Source organism: Mytilus californianus, unplaced genomic scaffold (genome assembly GCF_021869535.1).
Source record: "Mytilus californianus isolate M0D057914Y unplaced genomic scaffold, xbMytCali1.0.p SCAF_7, whole genome shotgun sequence".
Classification (NCBI taxonomy): Eukaryota; Metazoa; Mollusca; class Bivalvia; order Mytilida; family Mytilidae; genus Mytilus; species Mytilus californianus.
In genome coordinates this window covers 49,646,276-49,669,517 of record NW_026262723.1, presented here as the reverse complement: position 1 = coordinate 49,669,517, position 23,242 = coordinate 49,646,276, and the positions used below count along the sequence as shown (strand labels likewise).

Genomic DNA, 23,242 nt, shown 5'->3' with positions numbered 1-23,242 from the left:
TTGGTCCACATTGAGGTCAAAAGGGTCCAAAATTAAACTTTGTTTGATTTCATCAAAAATTGAATTATTGGGGTTCTTTGATATGCCGAATCTAACCGTGAATTTAGATTCTTAATTTTTGGTTCCGTTTTCAAATTGGTCTACATTAAGGTCCAAAGGGTCCAAAATTAAACTTAGTTTGATTTTAACAAATATTGAATTCTTAGGGTTCTTTGATATGCTGAATCTAAACATGTATTTAGATTTTTGATTATGGGCCCAGTTTTCAAGTTGGTCCAAATCGGGGTCCAAAATTAAACTTTGTTTGATTTCAACAAAAATTGAATATATGGGGTTCTTTGATATGCTGAATCTAACCATGTACTTGGATTTTTGATTTTTGGGCCCCGTTATCAACTTTGTCCACATTGAGGTAAAAAGGGTCCAAAATTAAACTTTGTTTGATTTCATCAAAAATTGAATTCTTGGGGTTCTTTGATATGCTGAATCTAACCATGTATTTAGATTTTGGATATTGGACCATAATAGGTGAATGTCCAATTTAAAATTTTTAAGTTCTTAGACCACATTCATTCTGTGTCGGAAACCTATGCTGTGTCAAATATTTAATCACAATCCAAATGCAAAGCTGTATCAAGCTTGAATGTTGTGTCCATACTTGCCCCAACTGTTCAGGGTTCGACCTCTGCGGTCGTATCAAGCTGCGCCCTGCGGAGCATTTTATTAAAAGTTATTGGACCCCTGATGTCTGGCACACCAACAGCAGCTCGCGCTCTTACAGGATGCGACATGTCTTCTGTAATCGAAATTGGCAAAGGAAGACAATTACAAGAGGTCGGGGAAATACATGCATGTATCAAAATTTGTCATTCTTGCTGATTCTTATATTGACACATATGTTGCAGTGAAAATCAATTCACCGCGGATCAAAATGACCCCAGAAGCAATGGTCAATCAGTACATGGTGATCTGAATAAACTCATGAGTTTTGTCGGCGCCATACATTGACATCCACTTTTTTTTTCTAGGATTCCGTTACCTTTTCAAATTGATGTGCATATTGATGTCTAGTGTTAGTGTATTATAATTAAACATAGACAGCAACTTTTGAAGCGTAATATCCCTGTGAATCTTTGTTTGTAGTTCACATATATGTTAGCCTCAGATCTGTGTACGGCCTCAAATCTGTGTCCGTTTCTCAAATCTGTGCCCCATCGTGACGTCAATCGCTAATCTATGTCTGTTAAAAAAGATACGGCCTCAAATCTGTGTCCTTTCCTTAAATCTTTTTCCAGTTTGTTTCGCCATGCACAAATTTATGCCCGTCTAATAAGTACGGCCTTATAGGATTTTTTTTTTATTAAGTCATTTCCAATAATTCAATGTTAAGTTGGGGTGTGTTCTCCATGTGTGTGCTTAAAATTTTTACATGCGTGTGTAATTATTGTATGATTTACATTTTATTGTAAAACTACAACATTTTCAAATTGTTTGCATTTCCTGATCCCGTTAATTGTTCTGTAGTAATTATCGTTACTTCCCTTTACTCATTACGTCTGGAAATATAAATTAATAAACAACCTGAGACAAAATGACATCTGTATACAAGCAACTAAAGATACATATACGGCCGTCAACAATGAATCAAACCTATTCTGTATCGTAAGCTATAAACACATACACCTATTTACAAACGTTTTGTTCAATGTTTCAATGTATAGATACCACATAAAATGTTTAGGGTATAATTTATTGTGTTTAACAACGACATTTTGTGCACTGTCTTAATTATTACAAAAGTTTTTTTTTCTGGTGAAACTATTCCAGTTTCAAATCTATGTATTTTTAAAAATCCATTGTGTACCATGACATCAACATTCAACAACCACAACATAATTCAGTGTACAAATTATTGGCATAACGAGCATACATGTATGTTACTTTCAAGATTGAAACTACACATTTTTTTTAATTGATTATTCTTGCTATGTCTTACGTCACCACATTTCGACAAAGGACATAGATTTGAGACAATGCAGGACATAGATTTTGAGACAATGCAGGACATAGATTTGAGACAATGCAGGACATAGATTTGAGACAATAAAAGACATAGATTTGAGACAACAAAGGACATAAATTTGGAACGTCTATGACGCAATATTAAAAAGGACATAGATTTGAGGCTTACATATATATCAGACTTTCAAGTCTGCTATATATTCCATTGTTTATAGATATAAGAAGATGTGGTATGAGTTCAATGAGACAACTCTCCATCCAGGTCATAATTAGTAAAAGTTAACCATTATAGGTCAAAGACCTTTGACCTCAGTAAAAAATCTGCACCACTTTGGCACTCTACGACACGCCTTAATCAAAGGATATTATATTTATCTACAAAATAAGACCAAAATTAGCCGTGAGGTATTTCGGTCCATTAAATTCTCAAATTTAGCTTATTTGTCACCGTACTAATATTCTATAGGTCTTGCCCATAGAGCTATGTTTTGTCAGGGATGATTCATAAACATTTATGTTGGAGGGTAGGAAGGGAAGTTTTATTTTAGGATATGGATCCTCCGTCTTTATGGAATTTTTATCTATTTGATGTAAGCAAAAGTACTTAAAGAAAGTTTGTTGGTTATGGAGGATTTAGAAAGTCCCTTCCTATCCCCACATCCATTTTAATGGAATAACCCTCATCCCTTTGTGAATATATTTTATCAAATTTTGCCCAGAGGATGCAATCTTACTTCATGTAATCCTTCATCCAGGAAGTGTTTCAATGTACAATGAATGCCTTCCTTTAACATAGCTATTAACCCTTTCAACGCTATACACGGCATATGCTGCGATGATGTACGCCGCCCGCCACTGCTGTTCGCGGCATATGTCGGGATAATGATGGATTTTTCATACAGACTCGTAACCATTCGGTTTTCATTCGGGTCCTCTCTAATTTTTCCTCGTATGAATCGAGGATATACAAGGTCCCATTTGCGCTTGAAATCACTGGAATTTTAATGGTAAAAGCATGCAGTAGAAGAAAAATAAAAAAAAATATTTTGACAAATGCAAATGGCGGAAATCAAAAAAGACGCTGTAAATATGGAAATATTTCAGCATTTCTATGGCAAAACTGACAACGAGGAATAGTTAAAAGGTTTCCTGTTATCTCATTGTGTTAATTACATTCATTTCGTGTGGGAAATATGATTTGGTTGATCTTTACGAGACGTAGAAAAAGGGGGGGGAAACGGAGGTTGACTAAACATTTTGGGGACGGAGCCACTTATTTGCGCCACGTTTACATTACACGTTGTGTATGGTGCAAATACGCTACAGAATCGAGCAACTGGTGTCTTCTTTATTATATGGCAGATAAAACAACAAAATTAATGAAGATTAAAAGTTGTTTTTATTCAAAATTCAACACAAATACAATAATTTACACCTTTTACCTGTTAATTACCTGAAAATGCTGGTAGCTTGATGAAAATTTTACTAAAATAATTGCTTAACATTACAATTCATGCTCTCCTGAGCATTTTTTCATGCACTAACTTTGTATTTCTAATAATAAAAAAGATACAGCAGTCTGAAAAGGAATATACTGTTCTAATGAATGAACACAAAAAAATTCAGCAGCAGTAGCCATTTTTCTATTTTTTTGTGTAGGGTTGAAAGGGTTAAGTAATGGGCAAAGGTTTCTGCTAGTCAGGATTGAAAATGCTGATAAAAGCTTTTCACAAATTGTAGAATCATTAAACTTTTGAAATAAATTTTTAACACTTTTAATGTAGATTGCCCTTAAGGCAGATTTTTTTAATAAACAGATAGTCATTGAAACTACTTTGCAATTAAGGTTGAAACTAGATTCATATGGCACCTTTTAGGGTTCACTGGGTGACTAGAGGAACTAAGTTTCTTTCGTGTCTGTCACTTTTATTTTTCTGACTATCAAAAATGAAATTTAGTTATCTGGGTGTTCTAACGATCACTCTCCTCTCTGATAATTTTTCATTTATAAGTAAGGATGAAAGCATTAACTTCGTAGACTGATTGTAATTATTTCAAAGGTTTCTTTGTAGACTGATTGTAATTATTTCACTTTTCTTTCTTTACTCGACTGCCATCAAATGATTCTGATTTTCAGCAAAATGAATTTGTTACTTCATTAAAACTTGATTAGAATGGCCTTTAGTGAATGTTTGATCCATTTAGTGCATTAACAATGTAATGTTCCTTACCAAATGGCTTGTCAAATATTGTTTGTTTGCAAATTTTTCTCAGCTGCCATTGAAATTTTGCCAACAACTGATAGGACAAGGATCAAGATCAGAAGTGGATCAACAATAAGCCAAATCTATATTCTTATATTTAGATAACTGTAGATTCATGCATGGCTCAGTTGACAGGAGAATAATGAGCCCAAGAGTGAAATATACTCTGAACACACATTAAGGTGGATCATCACTATATATTTCCGCAGATCCTTCTAAAGACCAGCGGTAAATGCAATTGTCAGCAATAGTGCTATATTGGTGTTCTTTTTGGACGGTCCACTCCTTACCTAAATATAATATAAGTTTGAAATTATTCAAACTATTCTCCCAATCTTTCCATGAGTGATTTCCATCACTCATATTTTGGCCACCATTTATCTGAGTATGTCACAGGTTGAACTGTAGATTGATTCCAAACAACAGCTATACAGTCCAAAGCAATATTCTAAAGTAAGAATAGTTCAGGCCTAAATTAAAATATTGTTTGTTTGCCCTTTACCGACCGACCCAATAAATTCATTCCAACTGAAAATCTTTTATTTGTATTTACCGGCAAATGTTTGTTTTAAATTGATTTTTCGTTCTGACTGAAAATCTTATATTTGTATTTACCGCTCAAAACTTTTTTAACGGAATCTTCAGGTTTTATCTTTTCCGGATAAGGTTAAGCCCGTTCAGTATCACGGGAGCGTTAGACTTGATTGCCGGCATGATTTGAGATTCAAAGCATTGGTTTGACATCGATGTCGAATGTTTGTACAATGGAAGTTTGGGATGATGTTGCATGGGTGGCTTTTGGTGATCAAGATCAGGATGACCATGTTAACGATGCCTTTGACAAGGGACAAGTTACAGTGAAATTGCACAGTGGTGGATCACAGGAAACGTTTGAGGCAGATTTTAATGATAATGTTATTGAGATTCTCTTAAGTTCACAGATATGTCTCAGGTTATTTTAGTTCAGTTACTGTTAAAATTGTTAGTATGTGAATAAACATGCTTCAGATATATCTTTTGTTTTCATTTCTGACAGGAATGGAAAAATCATTCTGTATATAATTTCAGTCTACCAATAATATAGAAAGATTATGGTAAACAATAAGTTATTGTTATCTAAAATATATGAATTTGAAATTAGTGAATCTTGCAATGACTTTCTCTTTTCTTTTACTTCAATCAAGAGCAGAATGATTCTTCAAGCCCTCTGTTTGGTCTACAGCACTAGTTAGAACCCCCAGTTTCCATTTGCTTAGAGGGACTGGTTATTGATCCATGTGCCATTTTGCACTGTGACACCCAACATGCAGATATGTTATAAACTAGCATTCTATAATGGTTGGTTAAGGAAAGTAGGGTGCATATACTACAGTGTGCATTTAAGCCGTGCAGGTATATGTGCATACAAAGAAGTTAAATGCAGATGATGCATATGAAAGGATTTACAGATATTTTAAAGAAGATACCAAACAAAGCAGTACAGACAAAAATTCGTAAGGGTTCCGTGGAACCCAGTGTCTCGCCTACTTTTTCTGTTAATCGCAGGCTCAACAAAAATGAGGAAGTAAATCAATAAAAATATTCCTCTTGATACTATTTTTGATTGTAAGAACTTTTTGTCCAAGTTTGGTAAAAATCCAGGATAGTGTATGAATCTAATAAATGTTTAAAAACTTTATCTGCAGACTGAATGTAATGTTAACTTGAAGAAAACAAAATTTCCTTCTAGATACTAGCATTTGATCATAAACAAGCTTCTGTTAAAGTTTGGTGCAAATCCAAAATAGTATAAGAAAGTTATTAAAATTTAAAAAACTTTAACCACAGAGTGAATGTGTTGTTTCCTGACAGGAAATCTAAGTCCATTTAAAAGTAAAATACGGAAAAAATGGATTTATTATTTTACAAAATTTCCTTCTAGATACTAGCTTTTGATCATAAACAAGCTTCTGTCCAAGTTTGGTACAAATCCAAAATAGTATAAGAAAGTTATTAAAATTTTAAAAACTTTAACCACAGAGTGAATGTGTTGTTTCCTGGCAGAAAATCTAAGTCCATTTAAAAGTAAAATACGGAAAAAATGGATTTATTTTTTTACAAAATTTCCTTCTGGATACTATCTTATGATCATAAACAAGCTTCTGTCCAAGTTTGGTAGAAACCCAGGATAGTTTAAGAAAGTTATTAAAATTTTAAAAACTTTAACCACAGAGTGAATGTAATATTTCCCGGCAGAAAAACTAAGTCCATTTATAAGTAAAATACGGAAAAAATGGAATTTTATTTTTACAAAATTTACTTCTGGATGCTATCTTATGATCATAAACAAGCTTCTGTCCTAGTTTGGTAGAAATCCAAGGTAGTTTAAGAAAGTTATTAAAATTTCAAAAACTTTAACCACAGAGTGAATATTTGTGGACGCCGCCGACGACGACGACGCCGACGGAATGTAGGATCGCTATGTCTCGCTTTTTCGACTAAAGTCGAAGGCTCGACAAAAATGATATCAGGCAGATATCATATCTATCAAATAAAATAAAATATTTTACCTACCTACCTACCCACCCATGAAAACAAATGTACCATGCCAAGTTATTTTTTGGCAAAGAAAAATAAAATATTTTACCTACCTACCTACCCTGTTTCAAAAAATAGGATAGGAAAAGGGCAAACAAACAATATTTTAATTTAGGCCTCTGTAGATACTTTGTTATTCAGATTAAAATATTTGTTAAACAAAGTTTATATCAGCATTTCTGAAATACAGATTTTTCAAACTATAGATGTTAAAAATTTACCGGTAAACATCTGATACCACTCTCCCGGTCAATTTCACTCATACAAAATTTGGTTCCCATAACAAAAATTTTGGAAATTTGTTTTCACAAACACAACATATACATGATATAGGCAGGATATTTTGATTTGTAATAGCTATCACACAATCAGAATATACACAGTCAGTTCCTAATCGGTACTAATTACCCTAGAGTAAAATAAAGAATCACAAAATTTTTATGATAAAATAAAGTAAAAGTTTTTTTATACGACCGCAAAAAATTTTTGCGTTCGTATAATGCTATCATGTCGTCGTTGTCCAAAGAGAAATTGGTTTCCGGACAATAAGTTTAGTTTAAGTGAATGGATCTCTATGAAATTTTACCATAAGGTTCAATTCCACAAAAGGACGGTTGAGATAGATTTTGGGGGTTGTGGTACCAACAGTTTAGGAATTAGGGGCCAAAAACAAGCATTTTTATACGCCCGTTTACGGGACGTATTATGGTATACCTCTGTCCGTCCGTCGTCAACATGTCGGACATTATCTCAAAAGGGCTTTCATCAATTTGCATAAAACTTTGGTAAATTGTTTATATCTATTGACGTGAGCTCCCTTTCATTTTTTATAAATTGTAGATTTTACGTTTCTGAGTTATGGGGTTTTATTCATTAAAAAAAGGGGGATTTTCCAGTTTTCGGACAATAACTCAAGAATGCTTTCACCAAAATTGTGGTGAATTGTTTTTATTTATTGACATGTGCTCCCTGTCGATTTTTATATATTTTAGATTTTACGTTTCCGAGTTACAGGGTTTTATTCATAAAAAAAGGGGGATTTTCCAGTTTTCAGACAAAAAATCAAAAATGTTTTCAGCAGTTCTTATGAAACTTTGGTGAATTGTTTATATCTATTGATGTAAGCTCCGTTTAGAATTTTATAAATTTTTCATTTATCATTTCTGAGTTATGGGGTTTTATTCATTAAAAAAGGGGGGATTTTCCAGTTTTTGGACAATAACTCAAAAATGCTGTCAGCAATTCTCATGAAACTTTGGTGAATTGTTTATATCTCTTGATGTTAGCTCCCTTTCATTTTCATAAATTTCTAATATGACATTGAGAATTAATTGAACTTTATTTGTTTATAGTCTGACAACAGATTTACTAAGTATTGCGCGACAGCACAGTGTATTGCACAACAGCAAGAAATCTTTAATTGAATATAAATTCAATTCATATAACCAATTTCAAGTTCTTTGACTACATTTATTCAGAAACCTATAATATGTCAAATATTTAATTACAATCCAGATTCAGACATGTATCAAGCTTGAATATTGTGTCCATTTTTGCCCCAACTGTTCAGGGTTGGATCTCTGCGGGCGTATCCAGCTGCGCTCAGCGAAACAGTTTATTGTAGTTATTGCAGACAATAACTTGTGTGTAAGTGTATGGATCTTTCTGAAATTGTACCACAAGGTTCCATATCACAAAGGGAAGGCTGGGATTGAGTTTGGGGGTAGTTGCCCCAAATGTTCAGGAATTAGGGGTAAAAAAGGGGCCAAAAACAAGCATTTTTATACGCCCGTTTACGGGACGTATTATGGTATACCTCTGTCCGTCCGTCGTCAACATGTAGGACATTATCTCAAAAGCGCTTTCATCAATTTGCATAAAACTTTGGTGAATTGTTTATATCTATTGACGTGAGCTCCCTTTCATTTTTTATAAATTGTAGATTTTACGTTTCTGAGTTATGGGGTTTTATTCATTAAAAAAAGGGGGATTTTCCAGTTTTCGGACAATAACTCAAGAATGCTTTCACCAACTTGCAAGAAATTGTGGTGAATTGTTTTTATTTATTGACATGTGCTCCCTGTAGATTTTTATATATTTTAGATTTTACGTTTCCGAGTTACAGGGTTTTATTCATAAAAAAAGGGGGATTTTCCAGTTTTCAGACAAAAAATCAAAAATGCTTTCAGCAGTTCTTAGGCCAAGTAAATTTAATTAGTAGATTTTCATCCAAATTTTTGAAAAAAATGGGGTGGGTGGGAGGATTTTATTTTTTATTTTTTATTAGATATGAAACGCTCTTGTGACGTGTTCTTCATATATGCAAGTGTAATAATAAGGTTCTATCATGTATATACATGTATAACGAATCAAACATACAAAGAAATGCAAAAACCAAAATTTGAAACAGGATGTTATTAATGAAACGAAATTATCGACAGTTACCGGTAACGAAAATGAACAAAATCCGGAAATCGTAAATTTTTCAAAATAAAAAAAATTGGGGCGGAACGATTTCAGAGGGGCGGGCGGGGATGAAAATCTATCAATTAATTTTAATTGGCCTTATGAAACTTTGGTGAATTGTTTATATCTATTGATGTAAGCTCCCTTTAGAATTTTATAAATTTTTCATTTATCATTTCTGAGTTATGGGGTTTTATTCATTAAAAAAGGGGGGATTTTCCAGTTTTTGGACAATAACTCAAAAATGCTGTCAGCAATTCTCATGAAACTTTGGTGAATTGTTTATATCTCTTGATGTTAGCTCCCTTTACATTTTCATAAATTTCTAATATGACATTGAGAATTAATTGAACTTTATTTGTTTATAGTCTGACAACAGATTTACTAAGTATTGCGCGACAGCACAGTGTATTGCACAACAGCAAGAAATCTTTAATTGAATATAAATTCAATTCATATAACCAATTTCAAGTTCTTTGACTACATTTATTCAGAAACCTATAATATGTCAAATATTTAATTACAATCCAGATTCAGACATGTATCAAGCTTGAATATTGTGTCCATTTTTGCCCAAACTGTTCAGGGTTGGATCTCTGTGGGCGTATCCAGCTGCGCTCAGCGAAACAGTTTATTGTAGTTATTGCAGACAATAACTTGTGTTTAAGTGTATGGATCTTTCTGAAATTGTACCACAAGGTTCCATATCACAAAGGGAAGGCTGGGATTGAGTTTGGGGGTAGTTGCCCCAAATGTTCAGGAATTAGGGGTAAAAAAGGGGCCAAAAACAAGCATTTTTATACGCCCGTTTACGGGAAGTATTATGGTATAACAAGGAATTATTTGAATCTGGAATAATTTTGAATTCTGGAAAATTGATTAGAAATGTATGATGAAAACTAACCCAACTAAATAGGGTTAGCCATGCATGCATGGCTAAGGTTAATTTTACTTTCACTATCATTTCAGTATGAACTAACTAACCCACCTTAGCCATGCGCGCATAGCTAACCCTATTTAGTTGGGTTAGTTTTCATCATATATTTCTCATCAATTTTCCAGAATTCAAAATTATTCCAGATTCAAATAATTCCTTGTTGTATACCGTTGTCCGTCTGTCCGTCCGTCCGTCTGTCGTCAACATGTCGGACATTAATTCAAAAACGCTTTAACCAATAGGCATGAAACTTTGTTGAATTGTTTATATCTATTGACGTGAGCTCCCTTTCGTTTTTTATAAATTTCAGATTTACCATTTCCGAGTTTTGGGGTTTTGTTTATTAAAAAAGGGGGGATTTTCCAGTTTTCGGACAATAACTCAAAAACAGTTTCTCCAATTTGCATGAAATTTTTTGTAAATTGTTCATATCTATTGACGTGAGCTCCCTTTCGTTTTTTTTATAAATTTCGGATTTACCGTTTCCGAGTTTTGGGGTTTTATTCATTAAAAAAGGGGGGATTTTCCAGTTTTCGGACAATAACTCAAAAAAAATTTCAACAATTTACATGAAACTTTGGTAAATTGTTTATATCTATTTTTGTAAGCTCCCTTTTGATTTCTATAAATTTTCGATTTTACGTTTCCGAGTTATAAGATTTTATTTGTTTATAGTCTAATGTCACAGATTTGCTAAGTATTGTGCAACAGCACAGTGTATTGCACAACAGCAAGAAATCTTTCATATAACCAATTTCAAGTTCTTTGACTACATTTATTCAGAAACCTATAATATATCAAATATCTAATTACAATCCAAATTCAGACCTGTTTGTGGGTGATTTTTTTTTTCCAATTTGTGGGGGGGGGGGGGGGGGGGTTATATTTTTTTTCTTCAAAATTTTTGAAATTTCAAATTTTTGGAAAAGCTTCAAGAAAAAATCTTCAATTGCACAGTATTGTGCAACAGCACAGTATTGGGCAACAGCACAGTATTGGGCAACAGCACAGTATTGTGCAATAGCAAGAAATCTTCAATTGCACAATATTGCGCAATAGCACAGTATTGCACAATAGCACAGTATTGCGCAATAGCAAGAAATCTTCAATAGCACAGTATTGCGTAATAGCAAGAAATCTTCAATAGCACAGTATTGCGCAATAGCAAGAAATCTTCAATTGACAGTATTGACCAATAGCACAGTATTGCACAACAGCACAGCATTGCGCTGTGATATTGGGCAATAGCAAGAAATCTTCAATTGAACAGCACAGTATTGCGCAATAGCAAGAAATCTTCAATTGAAAATAAATACATATCTTTTAACCAATTTCAATGGGATTAATTTAAAGTCTTTACTTTTTGGTGGTTTTAACCTTGTATTACTATTTTGGATATTGGGCCCCATTTTTAAATCGGTCTACATTGAGGTCAAAAGGGTCCAAAATTAAACTTTGTTTGATTTCATCAAAAACTGAATTATTGCGGCTGTATGATATGCTGAATCTTATTGTGCATTTAGATTTTTGTCGAGCCTTCGACTTTTGTCGAAAAAGCGAGACATAGCGATCCTACATTCCGTCGGCGTCGTCGTCGGCGGCGTCCACAAATATTCACTCTGTGGTTAAAGTTTTTGAAATTTTAATAACTTTCTTAAACTATCCTGGATTTCTACCAAACTTGGACAGAAGCTTGTTTATGATCATAAGATTATATTCAAAAGTAAATTTTGTAAAAAAAAAATTCCATTTTTTCCGTATTTTACTTGTAAGTGGACTTAGTTTTTCTGCCAGTTAACATTACATTCACTCTGTGGTTAAAGTTTTTAAAATTTCAATAACTTTCTTAAACTATCCTAGATTTCTACCAAACTTGGAAAGAAGCTTGTTTATGATCATAAGATAGTATCCAGAAGTAAATTTTGTAAAAAAAAAATCCATTTTTCCGTATTTTACTTATAAATGGACTTAAGTTTTTCTGCCAGGAAACATTACATTCACTCTGTGGTTAAAGTTTTTGAAATTTTAATAACTTTCTTAAACTATCCTGGATTTATACCGAACTTGGAAAGAAGCTTGTTTATGATCATAAGATAGTATCCAGAAGTAAATTTTGTAAAAAAAAAATTCCATTTTTCCGTATTTTACTTATAAATGGACTTAGTTTTTCTGCCAGTTAACATTACATTCACTCTGTGGTTAAAGTTTTTAAAATTTTAACAACTTTCTTAAACTATCCTGGATTTGTACCACACTTGGACAGAAGCTTGTTTATGATCAAAAGCTAGTATCTAGAAGGAAATTTTGATAAAATTTTGTTCCATTTTTTCTGTATTTTACTTATAAATGGACTTAGTTTTTCTTCCAGTCAACATTACATACATTCTGCGGTTTAAGTTTTTAAAACATTTATTAGATTCATAAATTATCCTGGATTTTTACCAAACTTGGACAGAATCTACTTACAATCAAAACATAGTATAGAGGGGAATATTTTTATTAATTTTTTTCCTCATTTTTGTTGAGCCTGCGATTAACACCAAAAGTAGGCGAGACACTGGGTTCCGCGGAACCCTTACGAATTTTTTATTTTGGGCCCTGTTTTCAAATTAGTCCATACATATTAAGGTTTGAAGGGTTCAAAATTAAACTTTGTTTGATTTCAACTAAAATAAATTTTTTGGTGTTTTTTATATGCTGAATCTAACCATGTTGTTAGATTTTGGATATCAGACCATTCTAGGTGAATTAAATGTCCCATTTCAAATTTTTAAGATCTTTGACCACATTTATTTTGTGTCGGAAACCTATATTATGTCAAAAATTTGATCACAATCCAAATTCAGACAGTATCAAGCTTGAATATTATTTCCAAACTTGTCCCTACTGTTCAGGGTTCGACCTCTGCGGTCGTATCAGGCTGCGCTCAGCGAATCATTTTATTCTTCTTCATAAATATTAATTTTACCATACAAAGAAGGATATGTTTGGTTCTTTGTGCTCTTATGATACTTCTTCGTAGTGCATTGTGTTTCTTTGTGCACAAAGGAGGTCCTTTGCTGTGTTTTTTAGAGACCTATCAGGCTTTGCCAATGTCACATAATACAATTTTTTATTTCTTTGGCACCAAAATATAGCTGCTAGCAGTAGGCACAAAGAAAAGAAGATTCGCAGCTAGAATTTTACCAATGATGTCGTCCTTTCCCCAATTTTGTCCATTTTGATTTTCTGTATAGCGTTAAATATTAGTTTCATTTTCTAAAACTCCAAATCAAAAATATTGATACTTATTTCGGATAGAATCTGCTTTTGGCGGACCCCAGAAGTTGAGAAATGCACTATTAATGCGCATGACAGATAACCCGAAATTATGTTGCTATGCAAGAATATAAACAGGCTTAACAGCAGCAATTTTTTACACCGCATCAAAAGACAATGATCCAACTTATATAATAAGATTGTTTTCAACTTGTATTTTAAATTTTTGACAGTCAAAGTTAGACTAAACATTGCAGTTGAGGCTTGGGAAACTGATCAGAAATTGAAAAAAAATAAAATTTTATCTGACAGCAACCAAAGGCGTTATGGCTGGAGAGCTGGTGTAGTAAAAATGAAAAATAAATGATAATTTATTGTACTTGAATTGCCAATTCTAGAATATCATCGACACTAGAATATAAAAGTAATTTGAAATTTTCTGTAATAATTTGGGTTTTTTGATAGCTGGACAACATTAAATGCTAATTTCTGTTGAAAACAATGTCTGTTTTTGTTCCTCTGCATGCAGTGTACGCTTTCTTTTAATAAGATTTATGAATGCAAGAAATCAATTTAATGGATCGTCAAAACTGATTATAATTTGTTTGACTGAAATATGTATCTGCACTTTTTATTACTACAATTTCTATGAGAAATGTGACATTGTTACTTGAGAATGAACTGTTGTTCCTTTATCCAAAATGTCCATGGTTACATTTATACACACCTCTCTAAACTAGTCTAGTTGAATCCTGAAGAAATACACCACTGGATAATTTTCGCGTTAATTTCACAAATACTAAACAAATCTTTTAACTAAATCAGCATTTTCTTACACTGCAATGTTTGTAAACACAGCTGATTTTACATTATGCCGAGATACCATATATGTTTAATGAATATTTATTACTTAGGGGTCACAGATAATGAAATTCTGTCGCGTGATATACCTACCTGAGTAATGGAAAACATACATTTTGTTCACTTACCAAGATGTGTTTCTTTAAGATTTTGAAAATCTAATTTAAAAAACTTAACATTTTTTTAAAACAAAACTTTACCTGTTGACTTCAAATTTTACCTTATTTTCTTGATTTTTGACCTCTTTTTCGTTTTTTTTACTTTTTGGGGACAGCTTATTCTTATATACTAGTATCTACTATAGTTTTCAGTTCTTTTATGGGGTCCGTTAAAGTAGAAGTACTCCTTTATTCCAACAATGAACAAACTGAAGACATCATTACTAAGTTCTGGTGGGATGGATCCCAAAAACCATTTCGAAATAGTTCATCATCTTGTCTTTTGCAAGGGTCAAGTGAGCTTTTCTTATCACTTCATGTCTGTCGTCCATCCTCATCATCCGTTTACTTTGACTAAAATCTTCTCTGATACTACCTGGCCAAATTAAACCAATCATCTTTGGGGTATCTAGTTTAAAATGTGTCTGATGACCCTGCCTGCCAACCAACATGGCTAAAAATAAAACAACGGGGTGAAATGCAAGTTTTGTCTAATATCTTGAAAACTGCTATAAACAGAGAAAATCTGACAGGGGTAGAAATATTCAGAATGATCTAAAGGAATTATTTGAATCTTAGATATTTGTCACAGGTATACAAACTTTTTGTAAATTTTTTGGTTGATGAGTTACGCAATTGACCAGACCTTTGATGTACTTCTTATTAGGTTATACAATTATCAAGAGTGACTTACAACTCTTTTATTTTATTCCACACTAATTTATAAGGGTATACAGAAACTTACAGTCACTTTATAAAATGCATATATGTACAATGCCCTTTGGCATTTATGTTGTTAAAACTAACATACACCATTATTGACCTGCGGACCGGGAAAAAAAGATCGTTTACAAAACACTTTAGCTATTAGAAAGTACTGAATGTCTGCATAAATTTTTGCTCATTTTGTTTAGTGATTTTCATTTATCCACCAAAATAAGCGAAAATAAACACCCCGCGAAAATAACCCGCTATCAGTATATAAATGTCTGATGACACACCAAGAAAAACCTCAACTTGTGAAATTTTACACAGTGCATTGAAGTCATATCTTGTTGTTTGGTTGTTAAATATATATGTTGTCACAAATTAAAATTGAGTGTCCAAAATCTGTAAATGCACTATCGTAAAAAGTTCAAGTGATCTCCCTCACTGCATAATGTACCGGTATATCCATTTTGGGAAGATCCATTATTCGTCAAACTCAAGATGTGGTAATGAGACTGTTAAATTTGGATGTACTTGTTGCATCTATGGTTGTACCATTAAATGAATTTATGTGAATGGGTGAGATTTTGATGATGATGAATACCAGATAAGTTTGGTTCAAAGTTAGCAGGCGTATGAATTTAAACTCATTCATTGGTAACACTTTTCATCTTTTGATTTTTTTAATTGCAGAAATTATTTAATCAGCTAAAAGAAAATGAGTATACATCATTGTACATGTAATAATAATTTGCAATGAAATGTATTTTGAAACATAAAAATGTTTTAAGCTTTCAAGCAAATATTCCAATGTAATTGAAAAGTAGTTCATTATAGCCATGATCACTTACATGGCAAAAAGCCAATGTGAGTAATAACTTTTCATTAGTCCCCTACCGACGAAGTCAAAGGGGACTTCAGGTTTGCACTCTGTCCGTCTGTCTATCTGTCCGTCTGTCCATCCGTCAGTCCGGCAAATCAGCTTTCCACACTTTTTTTCTTCATTCTTGAAGATATTGATTTGATATTTGGTATATAGTTTTATCATGACAAGTTATAGATCAAGTTAGAATTTTGCTCTGGTCTGATGATTTAGTCCAGAGTTATGGACCATAACTCTGGACCATATCTAATGTAAGAGTACTATGTTAAACCATATTTCTGTACAAAGGGAGATAACTCATTTTTTAAAAGACATTCATTGTTAAATCATTTGAAGAATTTTTTAGCAGGTTTATTTGTTATTTAGTATAAACTAATTTTCTGAATGCTATATATATATATAAAGAAATTATGAAGAGAAATCCTTTAATTAGATAATAATCTATTTTTATTAATGTATATGTTTCAATACATTACATTGTGTAGATAAATGTTGTTGACATTTTATAGATAAGTTACAAATCTATATTAGTTTGTGACAAATGAAAGAAAAAATATTTGGAACTATTAATTATATTTGATTATAATTTGAAAATAGATATACACTTTATTACATCATATCTAATTTTAGAGAACTATTAAACATATCTAATGTTTTTTTCACTCATATAATCAGTTTTCCACACTGTTTTTAGTCATGCTTGAAGATATTGACATGATATTTACTTTTTGTTTACACCATGACAAGTTATAGAACAAGTTAGCATTTTGTTCCAGTAAAAATGAATTTTTACCCGGTAGGGGACTATGTATTGCCATGCAATACTCTCAGAATGCTTGTTACATTAAACATAGGCTCAATTACAAATTACTTGAAATTACTTGTAATGAATTGCAGATAACTACAATAACGTTTTTAATTACCCATGATCTGGGAGATACACAATAACAAGTAAGGTTGTCAAGTTTTGCTATATTCCAATATAATCCACAGTATATTTAATTATATAATTTGTGTTTTGACTTTTGTAGGATGAAGAGAATGCTGTTATTGTAGAAAATCTAGATGGACAGATTAATTTATATAAGGAATATGTAAGTACAAACATCAAAGAACTGAAAAGTTTTCAATCGGTGAAAACTTATGAACTGCTATAGAAATTTGAAACTTAGGTAACATTAAGTAATATATTGAAAAAAAAGTAAAATCACAAAAATACTGAACTCCAAGGAAAATTCAAAAAAGGAAAGTCCCCAATCAAATGGCAAAATCAAAACACAAACACATCAAACGAATGGATAACAACTGTCATATTCCTGACTTGGTACAGGCATTTTCTTATGTAGAAAATGGTGGATTGAACCTGGTTTTATAGCTAGCTAAACCTCTCACTTGTATGACAGTCACATCAAATTCCATTATATTGACTGCGTGAACAAAACAAACAGACACAATAGGTAAAAATGTCAAAGATAGGGGTACAGCAGTCAACATTGTGTTATCATCTTAATCACTATAAAAACAAATGTAACGAAGAAGCACAAAAAGGCATACATCAAATTTAACATCCTTATTTTGCTTATATTATACGATTTTATTTATCTATGTAAAATCCACCCATAAAGGATGGAAGGTTTTAAGTATTGGCGTAAAATCGCCCGTTTGAAATTCGCACAGGTAGACATAAAATAATTTTGTCATTCAAAGTATGACAGGATACATAAATACAAAGTCACGTAAAATGGATATAACAAAAAACAGACTTAACGGTAAAAGTAATATTAATAAATAAAATAAAACAATTGTGTGGTACAAAGTATGACGATATACATGCCGTAATTGGGCTTGTATAGTTCGTACTGGTACATAGTCCGCACCCCCTTCTCCCCACGAAATTTCAGGTAAAAAAACTTTTTGTAACTGTTAGAAAAGGTCTAATGAAACTCCGGTAATTTCAAATCCTGTGTGGTTGTTTGCGGTATTTTCTTGGAAAAACCTATTTTCCATCACCAAACAGAAGCTAAATGGTTCTAAAACACTTCACGCTGGTTAAATTAAGTCTAAATCACACAAAAAACAATTTAGAAACTTGTGTATGTTTAAACCGGAAGTTTGAAAAGCATGAGTAAAAGATGAAAAAACCCAGTGAGAGGCAAAATCCGTACATAATAGATATCACTATAATACAACTTTGAAAGTAAAACAGTTCCCTCCTTATGTAAAACAGTGTTTAATATATCTATCACATTAATGTTTGAAGGGTCTTAAGCTAATACAAAACATATTTGTCAATAGGAAACACCAAAATGGAATGAAAAATAACCGATTACGTTTTGTAGTTTACACATCGTAAGCTGGTTTACGGTTGTCTTTTTTTACTTTTTTTGTACGATTTTATTCAAGCAGATACCAGGTTATATTTAGCAATGCATTGAAAAGAAAAGAGAATTTTGTAATGAAGCATTTAATTTTCAAATTTATCAGTATTAATTTGATATTGAATTAAAATAACTTATTAATATGGATTGGGTAAAATTATTGGTTTGAAAAATGATAAGAGCGCCCTCTACAGTGCCAATAACAAACATGGCGGAACGTAAACAAACCACATCACGAAATTGAAATTTTCTCTCTTATTTCTTGCTTATTGTACTCTATAGTCCGCACCCCTGCTGTCAGGGTCAATTTTGGAGAATTAAACCGCGGACTATACAAGCCTTTTAACTGTAAGTACAGAGTCACGTCAAATGTAAATCACAAAAAACAGACTCAACAGTAAAGTAATATTAATAAATAAAATAATTTTGTCGTTCAAAGTATGATGGGATACATAAGCACAGAGTCACGTCAAATGGATATCTCAAAAAACAGACTTAACAGTAAAAGTAATATTAATAAAGATAAATAAAAGAATACTATAACACGTTATTAAGATGATAAACAACGTCAGTACGCAAAATCTATACTTCAAGACCATTCGAGGTATAAGTCTAAAAATGAGGCGGAGGAAGCCATGTCTGTTGTTTCTTTAATTTCTAGTTCTGGTAGATATATTAATGGAACCCATTCAGAAAAGTTCGGATTGTTGAAGACTGCTTTTGAGTGACATATTGATGCCAATCCTGAGGTGGCAAAATTATATAACTTCTTAGGTTTTTTATCACAGGATTTTCTAACTTATTATATTATGAGTAATAGGACTCTATATATGGTATACATGTACTTTAAATTCAGAAATTATTGTGAGGTTTTTCACATTCTGATATTGGATACATATACCAGGTAACTGTATGCCTATTTTCCTAAAATCACAATAATTAATCTCGCATTTTTGTCCTTTCTTCAAAAATCACACATTCAGACATTGTTCCGCTGACCTTGACCCCATTTCATTGAACAGATATCAGTCCGTGAATTTGATTTTTGTCTTGCCTGCGAGGAAAGTCGCGGAAGGCGAGACATAGGTATTGCAACAATGTTGTCATTGTCGATGACGTCAACAATTGTAAAGTTTTCTGCTTAAGTTAGTGTGATAGAAACTACTTGTGAAAGATTGATAAAATTTTGTATGGAGTTGCATTACTATTAATTTATATCAGTTTAACGACTATTTTGAGGTCCTGTCCCCTAGGTCATGGTCCACCAACTTTCAATTAATAAGCAATTTTCAATGTTAAAGTTTTCTGCTTAAGTTAGTTTGATAGGAACTACTTACAATAGACAACGATATTTTCTATAAAATTACCTTGCTGTCTGTACATCTCTTTTTGTCAACCATTACGAAGCCCTGCCCACTAGTTAATGGTCCAGTGACTTTGAATTGATTAGCAATGTTGCAGTCCATCAAATTATCTTTTCTCTGAACTTTATGCCGACAGGCAAGATATATCTCTGTGTCAACAGTTTATTGTGTTTATCCTTAGGTCTGTTTCTCTGATACTATATGAAAATTTGTACTTGTCTGTCTGGCAGGTTTCATCTGACCTTGACATCATTATCAAGGCTCTTTGGACAACGTTAAATTTTTATACAACAGCAAAAATTTGCGGCTGTATAATGGTATGGTGATGTCGTAGTCGTCCAAAGACATTTGGTTTCCAGACAATAACTTGAGTATAAGTGTAAATATCTCTATGACATTGTACCACAAGGTTCCATACCACAAAAGGAAGGTTGGGATTGATTTTAGGGGTTATGGCTTAACCATTTAAGAATTTTGGGCCAAAAAGGGGCCAAAAGCAAACATTTTTCTGGTTTCAGGACAATAACTTGAGTATAAGTGTATGGATTTGTATGAAATAGTACCACAAGGAGAAGGTTGGATTGAATTTGGGGGTTATGGCCATATCCCTTTAAGATTAAGGGACCAAAAAGGGAGAAAAAACAATGTTTTTTGGTCTGTGCGTCCGTTTGTTCGTCCGTTCGTCCGTCTATCCCACTTCAGGTTAAAGTTTTTGGTCAAGGTAGTTTTTCGATGAAGTTGAAAGGCCAATCAACTTGAAACTTAGTACACATGTTCCCTATGATATGATCTTTCTAATTTTAATGCCAAATTAGAGATTTGACCTAAATTTCACGGTCCACTGAACATAGAAAATGATAGTGCGAGTGGGGCATCTGTGTACTATGGACACATTCTTGTTTAAACTTTGTTTGATTTGCTTATTTATGACCTCTTCCATAACATCACCTCAACTGTCTACTGCACTTTAAATAGGTAAAAAGATGCATCACCAAAATTATCAAATTATCAGCATTCCCATTCAAATATATCATCCACTTCAATAATAATTTATACATTTGCCACATACACTTAAAAACAATTTCCTTAATATTGACATTTCTGTTCAAAGGGAAATAACTCAAACCACAATTTAATGATAATCTATTCTAAAACACACAACATGAATGTCACCTTTTGATATAACTTTTCAGAACAATTCTTACCACAAATTCACAAATCTTATTAAAATAACATCTCAACCACTTAGAATTACAATCCCATAAACCACAATTACCAATTCATGCCTAATATCATACAACAATTTTATCCCATATTATTATCCTATTTTGCAAAAAAGTTAAAAAAGATTCTCAGTTCATTATAATATAATTCTATTATACTTTTAACTTAGATATAATATTATTCTGCATTTCATTTCAACTACATTATCATAATCAGTCAGAGCTCTGACATAAACAAGTCAGAATAAAATGACCTCTTTAAGTCAGAAAGTGTTATGAAATTCTGACCTGTACGCGACAATTTTTGTTTTGCGTAGTTTTCACTCGAGTCCGTCAAACCAGAAGTTATTTTGAATTTGCTGCTGATCTACGACACATACGATCACATGGTTTTGTGCGAGAGATCACGTGTTTGGGAGTCGTTGTTTTGGAAGTGACCGAACGAGAAGTCATTGAATATTATATTGATTATTTACGATTTTTAGTGAAAATCTAGGTCATTGTGGGCATTTTTAGAAAGGTAATTCATATTACCTCCGTATTTTCATGGGCATTTTTATACTTTTTGCCTATAAAGAAGTTTTTTGCAAGTGATTTTTTTGCTGTTTCATGAAGGCGCAAGACCTGTAAATACGGATGGGTGGTCTTTGAGATGACCTGTTGTTTGACAATTCTGACTTGTTCAGGTCAGAAAATGTTGTTATGATAATGAATTGTTATTTTCGGGAGATAACTCGTGTTGTCTTAAACAATGTTAACATTATTAACCAGTCAATGCAATTTAAAAAGTAAAATTATTGCTTCGAGCTGAACATCGTCATGGATTTTTCTATTTTTAAACTCAATCACGAATTGATTTTTATACGACCGCAAAAATTGAAAATTTTTTGGTCGTATATTGGTATGACGTTGGCGTCGTCGTCGTCGTCGTCGTCGTCGTCGTCGTCGTCTGGCGTCGTCCGGCGTCGTCCGAAGACACATTGGTTTTCGCACTCTAACTTTAGTTTAAGTGAATGGATCTCCATGAAATTTTACCATAAGGTTCAATACCACAAAAGGAAGGTGGGGATTGATTTTGGGGGTCATGGTACCAATAGTTAAGGAATTAGGGGCCAAAAAGGGGCCAAAAATAAGCATTTTTGTAACTTCCAGACAATAACTTGTGTGTAAGTGTATGGATCTCTCTGACATTGTACCACAAGGTTCCATATCACAAAGGGAAGGCTGTAATTGATTTTGGGGGTAATTGCCTCAAAATTTTAGGAATTAGGGGCCAAAAAAGGGGCAAAAAACAAGCATTTTTCTAGTTTCATGACAATAACTTGTGTGTAAGTGTTTGGATATTTCTGAAATTGTACTACAAGGTTCCATATCACAAAGGGAAAGCTGGAATTGAGTTTGGGGGTAATTGCCCGAAACGTTTAGGAATTGGGGGCCAAAAAGGGGCCAAAAATAAGCATTTTTCTAGTTTCCAGACAATAACTTGTGTTCAAGTGTATGGATCTCTCTGAAATTGTACTGCAAGGTACCATACCACAAAGGGAAGGCTGGGATTGAGTTTGGGGGTGATGAATCGTAAGGGGGTTCAAAAAATTTGGGGGGGGAATTATTTTTTTTTCTTTTTAGCTCACCTGACCTGAAAGGTCAAGTGAGCTTTTCTCATCACTTTGCGTCCGTCGTCCTGCGTCCGTCGTCCGTCGTCCGTCGTCCGTAAACTTTTACAAAAATCTTCTCCTCTGAAACTACTGGGCCAAATTTAACCAAACTTGGCCACAATCATCATTGGGGTATCTAGTTTTAAAAATGTGTGGCGTGACCTGGTCAACCAACCAAGATGGCCGCCACGGCTAAAAATAGAACATAGGGGAAAAATGCAGTTTTTAGCTTATTACTCAAAAACCAAAGCATTAAGAGCAAATCTGACATGGGGTAAAATTGTTCATCAGGTCAAGATCTATCTGCCCTGAAATTTTCAGATGAATCGGACAACCCGTTATTGGGTTGCTGCCCCTGAATTGGTAATTTTAAGGAAATTTTGCTGTTTTTGGTTATTATCTTGAATATTATTATAGATAGAGATAAACTGTAAACAGCAATAATGTTCAGCAAAGTAAGATTTACAAATAAGTCAATATAACCGAAA

The 23,242-nt window shown here is 33.0% G+C and overlaps 1 protein-coding gene across 1 annotated transcript in view; it reads left to right on the top strand.

The window, feature by feature from the left end:
• Positions 1-23,242, top strand: part of LOC127709740 (ATP synthase subunit d, mitochondrial-like) — a 99,103-nt gene that overhangs the window by 20,014 nt on the left and 55,847 nt on the right. The window contains exon 4 of the mRNA XM_052215414.1: positions 17,166-17,228. Within this exon, the coding sequence (XP_052071374.1) occupies positions 17,166-17,228 (63 nt within the window). The remainder of the gene's footprint in view (positions 1-17,165; positions 17,229-23,242) is intronic.